The sequence below is a fragment of the Lygodium microphyllum genome, chromosome 12 (assembly GCF_053477565.2).
Source record: "Lygodium microphyllum isolate KBCC chromosome 12, Lygodium_microphyllum_v1.1.10, whole genome shotgun sequence".
Classification (NCBI taxonomy): Eukaryota; Viridiplantae; Streptophyta; class Polypodiopsida; order Schizaeales; family Lygodiaceae; genus Lygodium; species Lygodium microphyllum.
This window is the reverse complement of record NC_141146.1, coordinates 5,673,340-5,687,778: the sequence shown is the minus strand read 5'-3', so window position 1 is coordinate 5,687,778 and position 14,439 is coordinate 5,673,340. Positions and strand designations below refer to the sequence as shown.

Here is a 14,439-nt window from a genome sequence, read left to right as displayed (position 1 = left end):
GATCGAACTTATGCACCCCTAGAGCTCAACGACACTCAATCCACTATGGTACAATCCCATTGGCAAAACTTGGAAGATTTTTAGTCACGTGGATTTTTGGAAAGACTCACGAACCTCAAAGCAAGGTTAACTATAGCAAATCAAAGTTTGCAAAAGCAAAGGCTTCCCCCAAGTCGGACATCTAGGGAGTCAAAGCAACTCTTTGGTGCTTAAATGGGCTAATTATGACGATGTGGGCGACCAACCGAGGCAGGAAAGCAGGAGGCAGAAGACCGGGTCATGCATGCAACCTCCACCAGAAGAAGGAAGAAGAAGACGAAGCAGAAGACTGGAACAGGAGGAATTCGATCGCGAAGAGGAGCTTTACAGAGCGGCAGGCACGCAGGCAGGGACACGCAGAAGCAGGAGAGCACCTGCACTGAGAGTGATCCAGGAGGTCATTCGGTAGATACCATAGAAGCAGGACAGAGTACAGGAGGACGGGCATGGCTGCCCCCCCTATGCTGGTCGACTGTGCGTATTGCCGTACCCCCTTGATGCTCCCCCCTGGATCTTCAACCATCCGCTGCGCTGTCTGCAACGGTGTCACAAACATTGCCCCGCACGCACGAACAGCCCCAGCGCCGGTGTATCCCCCGTCGCCTTATGGGGGCTACCATCCCCCAAACCCCCAGCAGTACAGCCCTGCACCGCCAAACGCTCATGGATCCAAAAAGGCTCTCATCATTGGCGTCTCGTACAAATACAGCCGGTATGAGCTCAAAGGATGCCTCAATGATGCCAAGTGTATGAAGTATCTGCTCACCACAAAGTTCCAATTTCCGGAGTCCTCTATTGTCCTTCTATCAGGTTGGCTATCTATGTATGATGAAACTGGGTAGCCTGTTGTCAACTCTATTTTCACTTTCCTTGTGGTTTCTAGGAGGCTGGGCATCCTAGAGAGACTTTATTGTGGGCGATTTTTGCAGAGGAGGAGACAGATCCATACAAACGGCCGACGAAGCATAACATAAAAATGGCAATGTTTTGGCTCGTTCAAGGTTGCCGGCCTGGTGATTCACTCGTTTTCCACTACTCAGGTCATGGGTCACAACAGAGGAATTACAATGGTGAGGAAGTTGATGGATTTGATGAGACCATTTTACCTATGGACTTTGAAACACAGGGCATGATCGTTGATGATGAAATCAATATGGCACTTGTCAGACCGTTGCCAACTGGCGTGCGATTACATGCAATTGTTGATGCATGCCATAGTGGAACTGTGCTGGATCTTCCCTTCCTGTGTAGAATGAACCGGTAATGCACTTGGATGTTTGTGGTTAATTTTTTGGCAGTGTGAAACTGAGTCACAAATTGAGGAACTAATCTTGAGAGAGGTTGAATCAACTGGTCTTTCTGAAGTTTCATGGCTGTACCATCGTATCAAGATGTGATAGACAATCCTTTTTGTTGAGTAGCATGGCAGCAGCAACCTAGCAAAGATTGCAAAATCCCTAGTGTCGGGTGAGTGGTTGAAATGTCAGGACTTTATTCTGTTCAACTTATGTATTGCAGTTATGTTACACATGTATCATGTTCCAGAGACGAAACTGTTCATGCGACCAGAAAAGAGATAGTTGGGTACAATCAAACCTCACACAAAATGAAGAGGCAGGAGAAAATCTGCACTCTTGAAGACGTACCTGCAGAGGTCCTCCATTCAATAGCAAAGCATCACACCAACTAAATTTTTGTTTTGACAAAAGGCTTCGCTAGTCCTCTTAAGTGAGGGTAACAAGTGAAGTTGAAATGTACACATGTTTCTGATACAGCTCCACGAGCAATGCCAAACTAGATCATGACATTTTCTTGATGCTTTAGGATTTACAGCACATAATCATTCGCACATTTAATATATTATGCAGAATGTTCCTCCCCTCGATAAACCCATATTGCACAGGATGCAGAATATTAGGAAGATATTTATCCTGAATGTGCGTTCTGCATCCAATTAATTGCATAAGATGTAGGTGTATTAGTTTTAGCATTATGTACACCATTGTTGCAGTCAAACTTCCACTGTAGGTGAGGAAAGTTATGGATTGCCAATCCATGTGTCCCCCACCTCTTCTCAGTACTACACATGTCCCCATATACCTATTCCATGTGACTACATAATCACAAGGAATGGCAGTTCATGGCCATCCCCGTCCCAGTCCCCGTCCTTGTCTGCTGTCTGCTGTCTTATGTGACTATGGTGTGCCTTGATACTGCATAGGGGAATCAACCCCTTTGCCTACTGCATTATGACACCACCAATTTAATCACCTTCCCTTCTCTAACAAGAGTGTATTGACCTGTTCAAGTGTAAAGATGTCTGACCTTGTATTTTAGTACTGTGTCTTAGTCAATCCAAGAGAGGTCACAAACTATCATGTCCATGCCTAGGCAAGGCATTTCATTAAAATCTGCTTCAGAGGCGCCTAATGGAAATCAATCACTGCTCATTGAAAACTTTAAACTTGGCAACAGGTAGGGGAGGGAGGGAGAAATTTGTTTGTTTTATATAGTGAGTTCATACTTGGGTGCAGACAGGGACAATATGTTTGGGAAGATCATCGGCCCCAAACTGGTGCTTGGAAAGGAACAAATGGTGGAGAAGCATATTGTTTCAGTGGTTGTGATGATGATCAAACATCTGCTGACACTGTGGTAAGATCCATCTCCTAGAGAAGCATATTGTTTCAGTGGTTATGACATGATTTGCTGGAGTACCCTGTAGACGATCACATAGGGAGACAAACATGTAGGAAAATAGTTGTTTTTTAGAAGTCACAGTTCTGATCTCTTCTTTAACTTGTATTACAATCTAATCCATAGCCACAGCCAAGGGAGACTGTTGGCTGGATGCCCAAAAAAGGGATCTCAAGTCTCTTAATGGTACGTGAAACTATGGATTGATGGGATGCTCTACAAATAGGGAACAGTCTTCCTAGCGGTTCCGCACCTCCTCGCAAAAAAAAACAAGACTCAAGATTGCACATTGATGTGCAGATTGAGCAACTTACTGCCCAAACCACAGATTAAGGCCTTCTGGAAATGCCTGATGAACTTGGCATCTCTGTCAGAAACAATCCTTCAGGGAAGGCTGCAGTTGGTACAAATGCTGCATGAGGTGTCTGGTTGCAAACTTGCATTTGTGATGTTATGACATGTGTTGTAAAGGCCAAGCTTTCGTGGTGCTTTGATCTTCATCACGAGGAATTGTCTGGTGATGTGCTGTTTGGTGGAGATAATGCAAGGGGCCTTGCCAGTGACATAGTTACTGATGGGATTTTAAAATATAGGGTGAGGCAGGTATAGAGGCCTGAGCAGCAGAATTTTTATTTTCCTTTTTCCCTTTTTGGGCCTTTGGAGTTCCAAAATACCTTCACATGAATTTGTCTAACTGTGTGTCTTTTGTACATCTCACAGTCTATTTGTTCCACTAAATCTATAACTTTGTTTGCTTGTGTATTTTTTGATAGTTAGATCATATAATAGAAACTAAACTACAATTCCTTTTGTTTTGTTCCGAAGTTTTCTGAGGTTGTTTCATATGGGTACATCTTGTCTTCTTATCATATCAGTACATGTGGTTGCAGGCTCTCTCACAGGTGACATACACAGGTGCAATGACCTACTGTTTCATACAAGCTATTGAAAGAGGTCATTCAAGGTCATACAGGGATCTTCTAATTGCAATGCAATCTGCTGTTCGAAACTCAAATCCTCAGAGTGGAGGTGCTGTAACGTCCTTGATTGAGATGCTTCTTACTGGTGGAAGTTTCACACCAAACCATGTTCAGGTATGTGGGTAACACTTTTAAAGTTGCCTCTAGACTCCCTTGTGTAGGTCTTGATTCAGAGCTTGAAAAGAATGTTAACTTCAATCATTCCTTTGCAATGATGAGGAAGGAGGAATAAGGATTCTTGTTCAATGACAATGTCGTTTTTATTGCTTTTTGTCACGTAGATTGTGTTTTTGTTATGCAGGAACCACAGCTAACAGCTGCATATGCATTTGACATCAACATGCCTTTTTATTTGTAGTATTTTTGGAATTGGTATGTGCATGTTCACTTTACTCTCTTCAAGGCCATTTGATACTTAGCTATCATTCAGCAGTTTAAATTGCTGGTTTTGCTGTCTGAATTGTTTAGGTCTGTGGCAAACAAACAGATATTTTTGGGAGCAGTCTGGTCATGAGGCCTCGTTAGCTGTCAGGATAATGTGTATTACTAATAATTGTTTTCTGTATTACCTCTTTGAAGTTGCTATTTATCCTCCAATTGTACATGAACTTAGATAAAAACCCATTTTCTCTTAGTGATGGACTTATGTTTCAAGGATTCGTCGTCAAATTATCATTCAAAACATGAAAATTTAACCCTTTGAAGGTTTGCAAATTACTGGAGGGTTTGTAGTATGAGTTGGCTGATGAGCAGTCATGATGATAGGGGTTGTTTGTCAAGGCTGCTTTTTATGGGGTGCCTACAAAGGTAAAAAGAATGGTTAGATGATCAAATAAACCACCACAAATTACAACATTCAATTTCATGTTCAAGTATGTAAATGCCAGAGCATGTGTGTGGTGGAGAGTTGACATAAATCTTTATGAAATTTATAAATATATGGGCTGATCTATCGTGCATTCTAGGTGGATGTTTGTTACAAGACTTAGGTCTGTATTGGTGCACAAACTACTAAAGTATTGTAGATGCATGTCTCAAGGTCATAGCTAACGCTCACTCCATCACTTGTATGGTGAAGGGCCTTTTTAGTATAGCTTTGCTTGAAATTGCTGTTCCTCAATCGTACTTTGCATACTTCGCAATAACAATGTGGCCAACAATTATCATCTAGCCAGCTGAGGAAGCAATTGTTGCAGATTCTTGAGTCCTAGATGAAGGCTAATTTAACAGAGTTTGCCTCCTCAACTAGTTCAAAATGTTGGGTTACCACCTTTAATTTCTTATCTCAAAAGAGGGGAATCCTTATCCTCTTCCATTGTAGCTCTAGATCACATCTTACTCTCGACTTGCAATGGCTACATTGATTTTGAGGAAGATTTAGCATGCCTCTATGCATTTGCTTACCTTTTAATGAGATTTCCTTAAGAGGAAAAATTTTTGTATTAGAAGGTGATTTTTAAATCTTATATTTTTACAGCTATTCAATTGGCCTAGAAGGTTTTTCCTTTTGAACAAATTTTTCGTTTCTCGATGAAAAAAGTGTTGGTGGTGCAAACTTTTCTCTTAAGCTCCTTTGTCGATCATTCTCTTTAATTGTATTTTGGTGTTGCCTCATAAATGGAAACCATGCACATGATTCCCTTAAAATTGCATTGTGATATACTCAAAAATGCAGTAAGGTTATGGATTGAAGTAATAATAAGGTAATCCTCCAAAAAATCCTTTGGCTTGCCAATATCTAAATGCACTCTACAAGGTAACTTAGAAGATAAAGAAGAGGCTTGGTTATAGGATCAAAAAGAGGCTAAGAAGAAAAGGAATTGGTTTCATTTTACATGTTATTAAAATTAAGGGTTTAAAGTTGAAAAGGGTTGAGAGTCTCTAAATAGAAAGAGGGCTAAATCTTAGTTTCCAAACTATATACCATTTGAATGGCTAGATCATTGAACCCTTCTAGCAAAGCATGCTTTCAAAGGAAATAAAGAGCAAATTGAATTGCTTTAGGGTTTAGATATTATTGAGATCTATGCCATACTCCAATGTGGTGAGAAAATTTATAAGCATTGTTTTGAAGTCTCATGATTAGCTTTCTAAAATTCTTATTTAGAAACTTAAAACTCAAAGTTTTAGAGATTGCTTTCAACCTATGAACCATTGGAAACAAAGAAGATGAAGTACGAACCATAGTCTTATAAAGTAACACTATAATTTTGTATTACTAATACACATCGACCTTGTTAGCTATACCCATTTGCTCATGGTCAACAATAATTGTCTACATGATAATTGTTCATTAGCTTTGAAAGTCATTAAAGAATAGTGACTACTAAAATTAGTAATTGAAGCCCAAAATACTAAATAGGACAAAAAAGACCAAGACCAAAGTTGAAGTGTCGTTATAAATTTTTGAATAATTTTAGATAAATAGAGTATTGCAATTATTATCATGTTCCAAAAACTCTAGTAATTTATACTACCTCTTATTTTACAATCTCACTAATCTGAGAGTTGTCAAATCCAATCTTATGTGGCAACATTATGGGAGGCCCAAACTTATCACGTTTTAGTTTTAAAAAATGAAGGTTCTTGAAATTTGAATAATGAGTGAAGGCCAATGCTGTAAATGGCAATGTGGCAATGTAAAAGGTTTCTTATGGCCAATGCACTTATCTCATATTGAGTGATGAGTCCCTTTTTGTTGGTGGGAATGTCTATATTTAGATGAGAAGCTATAAGTGTAACTCCCTCTCTCTTAGGTCTAGATTTTGGATTTTGAAATGGTTGCGGTTAGCCTAGATCATTGAATAACAAGTGCAAAATCTTTAATGTATGTATTGACGCGCGCGCACACACACACACACACACACACTCTCTCTCTCTCTCTCTTTGCACTTGTGTCCATGGGTCATGGATAATAAGAGATGAAGCAATTCTACATATGATGATTTGTTGGACATACAATCTCAACTCCCCCCCCTCTCTCTCTCTCTCTCTCTCTCTCTCTCTCTCTCCCCTTACGGCCATGGATAAGATGAGATGACTCTAATCTTGCATACAATGATTTTTCGAACATATTCTCAAATCTCTCTCTCTCTTTGCCTACATGTGGCCATGAATAAAATGGGATGAAGCATGGATCTCTCTCTCTCTCTCTCTCTCTCTCTCTCTCTCTCTCTCTCTCTCTCTCTCTCTCTCTCTCTCTCTCTCTGTGTTTGCTTTCTTATGGTCATGGATGAGAAGTCAAGATACATCAATTCTTGCGTACTCTTCTATTGAAGCAATATAGGAGATGATGTTGAAGTCATGCCCCACATGCTCCTTCTAGGTCACCAAGAACAAGAGGGTGATGATGCTACAAAGGGGGAGGAGGCACTAGATCGTTTGTGTAGGAGGGGCTTGAAGGTGGACATTCTCCTATTTGATCATTGCATGTCATCCAACATAGCCACCATATCCTCATTGTTGAGTGATCGCCTAGCATTGCCATTGTCTGTATGATCGGCGCATGGATTGCCACATGGCGTTATGGTCAACTGGGATGAAGCCACAACTACTATATAGGAGGTGGTCACTGAGCTCAACCTAGATTGGTGGACATGGAGAGAATCATTGTGAATTGGTACTTTGACAATAGCAAGAAGTCCTTGTTAGTGCTCAATTGCTTGTTTTACAACACATTGATAGGGTTTGATTGTAATTTGGATGTATTTATGTAGGCATGTGCATTATTTCTTACATGCTTAGGTTTTGTTTTGTACAACCATTGTGTGAAATATTGGTAGGTTGCTCTACTACTCTAAAGATCTCTCAATGTAAATCCTACAATGTAGCATATCATCTAGCATTCCCCTCTTGATTTGTGAATACAACTCTTTTTGCAACATTGTATTATACCACTACTATATCAATCATTTACTAATAATGAGGTTGAGGAGAATTATGTATCTTCTATGGAGTAGGATATGTGTATACACCCCCATCAACATGCTGCTAATTGTCATTTTGGCCATGTTCAATTGTTTTAGTCACCTAGCCTCTAAATTTGATGAATGTAATATTATTTAAGTCACTAAAATTGTCATCTTGATATTGTTAACATTCCATTTATTCTTAGTTAATTCACTAAATGTTGGTGACATTGGGCTTTGTTAGCCACAATAATGCATCACACACACACACACACACACACAGTGTGTGTGTGTGTGTGTGTGTGTGTGTGTGTGTGTGTGTGACATGCAAGATCAACAGGAAATAGAGGATACCTTTTCACATTTTTGGATTTCATAATGGACCATTCTTTCCACACAAGGTGCATGTGAGATACATAATTAAAAAAAAGTTAGGCCAATGTCTTAGGAAAAAACTCAAAGAGGAGGGCACAAACTTGAACAAGTACTTTAAGCATGAAGGGGATGGCCTCTAAGGACGCAACATAGGTTACATCATATCACCATGTTTTAGCAATTAAAAAATGTAATGCATTATAACTTTTGGCACACATACATACTCACATGCACCCCACTTTGACAATACAAACCTCCTTCCTTTGCAATTGGAACCCTAGGCACACCGTTCACATCAGAACCTTAGTGTCCTCTATAGAACTTCACTCCTCCCAACTCTAATTGCTCGTTGCAAAACACAACTATATATCATGGAAAGAGCTATGATTTTCATTTTTTTGGCATGGGGTTTGTGTATGTGTTTGTTTTTTACATCAAAATGCACACATATTCACATGTAAACTTACTCATGCATGCATTTTAATGACTAGCCCTCAAAACCTTAATGCAAATATAAATAATAATGCACATACATAGCCTCGACCCATACTTTTATGCTCCCTACTGCCCAACCCTGTAGTGTAGTATACATATGCACATATACACCTCTTAGTGTAGCAATACTAGAGGCTATTATGCAACACTTACATCAATAGTTTTATGTCTTGCCTTATACTTATGGGCAATGTAGGCACGATGGAAAAAATGAGCATGTGGCACTTCCATCTTTTGAGATCAAACTTGCCAGGTGTTGCATGCAAATGTAATAAAACTAAATTTATCCATGGTCCACGTGTAGTAGATAATCTGATTCATGTGTTGCAATCATGTGGTGCTAGCTTTGCAAATGAAATGTGAGCAAAAGCAAGCACAACTCATTGTTGTATTTAGAGTTCATGTCACATTTGGGGCTTTATTTAGGTGAGAGATTGTGTAAAAGAAGGCATATATCAAACTTTAGATGTGTGTTTGTGTTGTCATGTGAAGTACAATGTCATGGTGTGCGGAGGTGCTACCTATATTCAATGTTTGCACATTGGTGTGTGTGGAGTGTGTCGTCATGTTCCTCAAAGTGTATGCCGTCATCTTTGGTTAGCAAAGCGTGAAGAGCCTAAATATTTGAAACCTAGTGAAGGATGTACAAACAGACACATGCACATGCATGTGCATACGTGCACGTGCGTGTACACACATGCACGCACATATGCACGCACACATGCACACGCACATGCGCACGCATACGCACACGCACACGCATGCCGGCATGCGCACGCGTGCACGTGTGCACGCACACGCACACGCACACGCACACGCACACGCACACGCACACACACACACACACACACACATAGAGTGCCACAAATTTTTATGATTTTTCAAAGAGATACTTTGGTCACAATTGTAGAGAGAAATTCTTCGAAAATGAGAGTACGCCTCTGAGAGGAACTAAAAAAAGACGAAGTTAGAAGTTTGGAGCATATATAGCAAATATGCATTATTATCTTCACACTCTTTGTTAGAAGTGAGAACTATATGTCGCAAATATGTATTATTGTCTTCACACTCATTGATCTTGCAATTAGGAGATGGATGTATCCCAGTTGAGACCTCCAACTTGGAAATCAATAGCAGTGCAAGGGGACTGGTTAATCAAGTGTACAATAGTAGTAACTACCTTAGTACAAAAGTGTTGTGGTAAGTCTGCTTAGCTAAGCATACTATGGACTCTCACTTGAATCGTCATGTTTATATAGTTGGAAATTCTATTCTGGGGAGGGTTATAAAAGGGGCAGTCAACTGACGCTTAAAAATAACTTGCTCTCATTGCAAAACTGTTCAAAAGCTTTTGAGACATACTCACCCCCATTACTAGATCTAAGATATTTTAGTCTATACCCAGATAGGTTCTCAACAAGAGCAAGCCAACATTGGAAGGCAGACAAGACATTCGATTTCTGCTTAATAGGGTAAGCCCAAACCTTATGTGAGTAATCATCAATAAATGTGACAAAGTACTTTGCACGACCTAGGACTGATGGGACATGGAACCACATACATTCGAATGAACAAGAGCCAAATGATCATCCATGCACTTCATACCAGACTTTTTATGCGTATGTCAGCCTGCTATATAAACAATGATCACAAGACTTAAAGCACTTATAGTCTAGGGGTGAAAGATATTGCAAACAAAAGATATTGCAAACTAGTAAGCATTTTCATTCTTTTCAAAGACATGTGTCCAAGGTGACAATGCCAAAGAGATACATGTGGAATTGTAGCCACAACCAAAACATGGTCAATTGACCTAGATACAAGCAAAGGAATAGAGGATACTAGACTTAGCACCACATGCAATAATAAGATTCCCATAAATAATCTTCCATGAGAAATCACCAAAAGACAGAACATAATCTGCATCATCCAAGGTGCCAACAGAGATAAGGCTATTTACAGAGTCCATACATGACGTACATAATGAAGAGTGAACATATTGATTGAACCAAAACGCAACTGGACATCACCAATACCAACTATCTAGATTACCATGTCATTAACCAAATAGATAGATCTAGTCATATTGCAATGGGAGTGAAATCACTCTTTATGAGGGGTCACATGAAAGGAAGCCCCTGAGTCTATCAAGCAACACTGAGTATATCTCGACAAAGCACCGGCCAACAGTGAAGCATTCAAAGAAGAAGTTTCCAAGATGCGATCATCAGATACACTAGGCTACATCATATTAATCTCCTCAATCTTGACTTTGGACTTAATAGGTATAATGCTATGATCATCATTCTTGTTCTGCACTTTACCCTTTCCCTTTTCCTTGTGCACCTTGAGGGTAGAGTTAGACTCCAAGAGCTTCATCACTAGTCTCCATTCAAGCAAGTTGCCACAACATATCTCCCCTAACATTGAAATTGAATTGGTGATTTGCTTACAATCTTGTAACTTCCTTACAAGTTTCATTTTTAATGCACAAGGACACCCATGAGGTAAAAATACATTGAGGGTACCTTGGACTTAACTACCATAACAATTTCTTGCCTTCACTTGACCTAATGCAACTCCAACATCTTTGAACATAGAGATATAAAAAGTCGCTTGGGTGCTAAGCTTCTTTGCTTGCCTATGCTAGGAGTTTTGAGGGCCTCACATGTGAGAATTTTTGGCATTACCTCACCCTCAAGGTAATATTACCTCAAGGGTAGAGTGAAGGGACCTTCTAGATCATCATCGATACTCTAGACACCTAGTTTGCAAAGAGGCCTCATCAATAAGGGCAAACAATTAAGTTGAAGACTTGTGGTGACCTAGGCTCGAGTTAGGGAAAGTGTCTTGTGAGAGCTTTGGTTGTGCTTAAAGACTTCTCCTTCAAAACCTACTTGAAGTGATTTTTCCTCGAGCAAGTGGTATTATTATATCTAGTTTGCTACCTTGAGATAAACTTTCCTATACTAGGAAACTAGCATAATTTCCAACTCCAAACTCAAAAAACATTCAATTTTATACTCAAAACTATCAAAATAAAACCAATTGGTAAGTGAACATGGGTAAAATAGCAAAAATCCATATTTAGCTTGATCTTTAAGGTGAAAAAGGTAGCATAAATGCCATTTGACTACAAACAAATTGACTATAAAAGACCTAGGTATATCGTACTTACTTGAGACATTGAACCTCAAAATCAAAGTAAGCCCTTCATTACCTTGAATCCAAGGTTTTACCTAGAGGTAGATTTAATTTTACCTTGAGACAGATTTGGCTTGTCTCCTCTCATGTCAACACACCCAAAAGCACTTTATAGGCTTAAGAGTTTTAACCTTAGACATTGCACTTTTCTTTGCAATTGATTGGATTGATATGGCTAGAATAAACCTCAAAAACTCCTTTCCCTCAATCCAATATAGGGCTTCACCTTGATCCAAACTTAGACTACCCCCACTTGAACTGAATTGTCCAATAGATGATTGCCATAATTGACTAATGCAAGCCTTACATATACTTAGATGAGTAGATGACACAAGAAAGAGCAAAGTAAATAGACCAAGATTGATTAAGATCCTAAACCCATAGATTTCCAGTTCAAGCTTAATGGAATAATTCAAGTTGAAAGGAAAAAAACTTGAGATTTGAAAGGAAAAAAAACTCGAGATTTGAAAGAGAATCTAATGAATAGCATAATCCAGAGTGGTTTATGTGCTTAAGAATTGGAGTTGATATATCTCCATATAATTACCCTAGTATGCATCATTTTTTAACTAGCCTTAATTGCCCTAATCTTGAATTACAACACAATTCTCTCACCAAAATCATCAAACTAATTGAACAATTAGTCGACCTTGAGAACAAGGACAAGAGACTAGACTAACTCTTAAAGCCTTCAAAAGTAGAGATGGAGTTAGACATGAATCATGACTAATGGCCTACTTGAGGAGACCAAGCAAGATTTGATAGCCTTCTAAGAGGAACAAACAATAAGTATATTTAGACATTTCCTAACAAACTCCTAAGAATAAATAGAGGCCTTTAAGGAGCTTAACCTAAGAACTATAAGTTGAATCCTCAAATATAATAAGAAAGTCATTAGAAGGCAAAAGGAGCTAGACTTAATTCAATGACTCATTGAAAACTTGGGAGCTATAGGTACTCTCACATAGATTATCACCAACTTTGTGCAATGATGACTCTTAGACAATACCTCTGCTAAGGATGCTAGTATTCAAGTAGTGAATGGCTTCATCTGGGGTTCATAACATTAACAAGGAACAAATAAGAATCCTAATCATAGATAATTTAGGCAATAAATACAAGGATGGAGAAGTCCCCTACAACTTGTGAAGTAATTTGAATAAGTTTGTAAGGTGAATTGGGGAGTCATGTGAGCACCCCTTATACTAATGTACACTGTATAGTCATATATAAGTGAAGACAATGAAGAATACATGTATGTATATATGTATGTATGTATGTATGTATGTATAAAATCTCTTTTATTGGAGGTAAAGGCACATGTGCCTAAACACCAGTGTATTCATTATACTGATAGTACCTGCATACTTGTATACAACAGGTGGCAAGCGCCCATCACTGTTACTTCATTTTTTATTCTTTTAGTCACATTTGAAAAAGGAAAGGTTGGTCACACATTGTGACTATTGGGGTTTCCATATACGTGCCCCCCCCCCCTCTCTCTCTCTCTCTCTCTCTCTCTCTCTCATTCTCTTGATGCATCTAACATAGCTCTTGCTTTTACTTGTGTGCTTCCACTTGGACTCTACCTTTCAACTGGTATTAGAGTCAACCATTCAAGGAGCTTCTTTATCCTTTGCTTTAGCCTAGATTCAAAGCTTCAAGTTAAGGTTTCATGTGAGCCATTATTTCTTCCTCTCAAGGTATACGTTCAGTCTTTTCTTCTTCCAACTTGCTCCCTACTTATTGAGGATCCTCTCGAGGCTTAGGTAAGCATTGTTGAGTGCTTATTGAGCTGAGGAGCAGCCATTTTATCAATTTTGAGTGGATATTGAAGTCTTCATGTTATGTGGTCTAGACAACTCAGTGTTAGAAAACTATCTACTCCATTGAGAAGCTACCATCTATCCCCTAGAAAAAAAACTAAAACATTTGACAATGCTCCATGACTTACACTTTTGAAAAAATTGTCAGAGTTACCTATCTCTATAGAAGGTACACATTGTGCTCGATCATCTATAGATTTCATACTAGCCACTACGTTAGAAAGTATTCTTCTATCCTACACTCGATTTGAGTAAGATAGGGTAGGAAAGTTACTATGCAACGATTCTTAATATTTGTTGTTTTTTGACCCATACAATTGGGCATTTTGATAGCTTTCTGAATGTGTGAAACACTAGTTAGAGAACTTGTGACAATGTTTCCTTATGGTACACTATAGTGAGCTGCTCGAGTTAGATCACTAAACCATTGTTGCTACAACAACAGCTATTGCGGCTGCTCCAAATAATTGAAGACCTTCTTTGAACTTCCAAAAACCTATGAATAAAATTGTTGTCCTACATACCTTGAGACATAGATCTGGTTATCATTGCTAGGTTCGCTTAAATTTTTCAATTCCGAAATGAGTGACCTTACAAAGTTTCAGCAAATTGATCTTCTTTTTCATCTGAGAAGGAATTTGTCCTCAAATGGCCCAATCCCTGAAGAATATGTGATTCTTTTACATGATTTAGATTTCAAGAGACACTCCCATTCTTCTTCTTGCTCGACTTAGATTCATCATTTGAAAGAGCAAAGGCTTGCATGTTGCACTATGTAGTTGCAGACTCCCCTTCTCAAGCTATACAATGGATGTTGTATACAACTGCAAACTTCCGTTCTCGGGCTATAGATTTGAAAACTTTCCTTCTCACGCCATTGAAGTTAGTTATGGTGTGGAGTATATTACTCAAGCA

The 14,439-nt window shown here is 39.0% G+C and overlaps 1 protein-coding gene across 1 annotated transcript; it reads left to right on the top strand.

The window, feature by feature from the left end:
• The first annotated feature begins 214 nt into the window (after positions 1-214).
• LOC148027420 (metacaspase-1-like) lies at positions 215-5,083 on the top strand. The gene is made up of 6 exons (XM_087689106.1): positions 215-849; positions 969-1,299; positions 2,574-2,694; positions 3,627-3,830; positions 4,018-4,088; positions 4,185-5,083. The coding sequence occupies exons 1-5, from the start codon at positions 486-488 to the stop codon at positions 4,072-4,074; spliced, it is 1,077 nt and encodes a 358-aa protein (XP_087545232.1). The 5' UTR covers positions 215-485; the 3' UTR covers positions 4,075-4,088; positions 4,185-5,083.
• The last annotated feature ends 9,356 nt before the right edge of the window (positions 5,084-14,439 follow it).

What these genes read in the sequence shown, in the direction of transcription:
- LOC148027420 (XM_087689106.1), top strand. Translation starts at nt 486, where the DNA reads ATGGCTGCCCCCCCTATGCTGGTCGACTGTGCGTATTGCCGTACCCCC. An exon ending in CTCTATTGTCCTTCTATCAG is followed by an intron (nt 850 to 968) that starts GTTGGCTATCTA and finishes CGATTTTTGCAG; the next exon opens with AGGAGGAGACAGATCCATAC. An exon ending in TCACACCAAACCATGTTCAG is followed by an intron (nt 3,831 to 4,017) that starts GTATGTGGGTAA and finishes TTTGTTATGCAG; the next exon opens with GAACCACAGCTAACAGCTGC.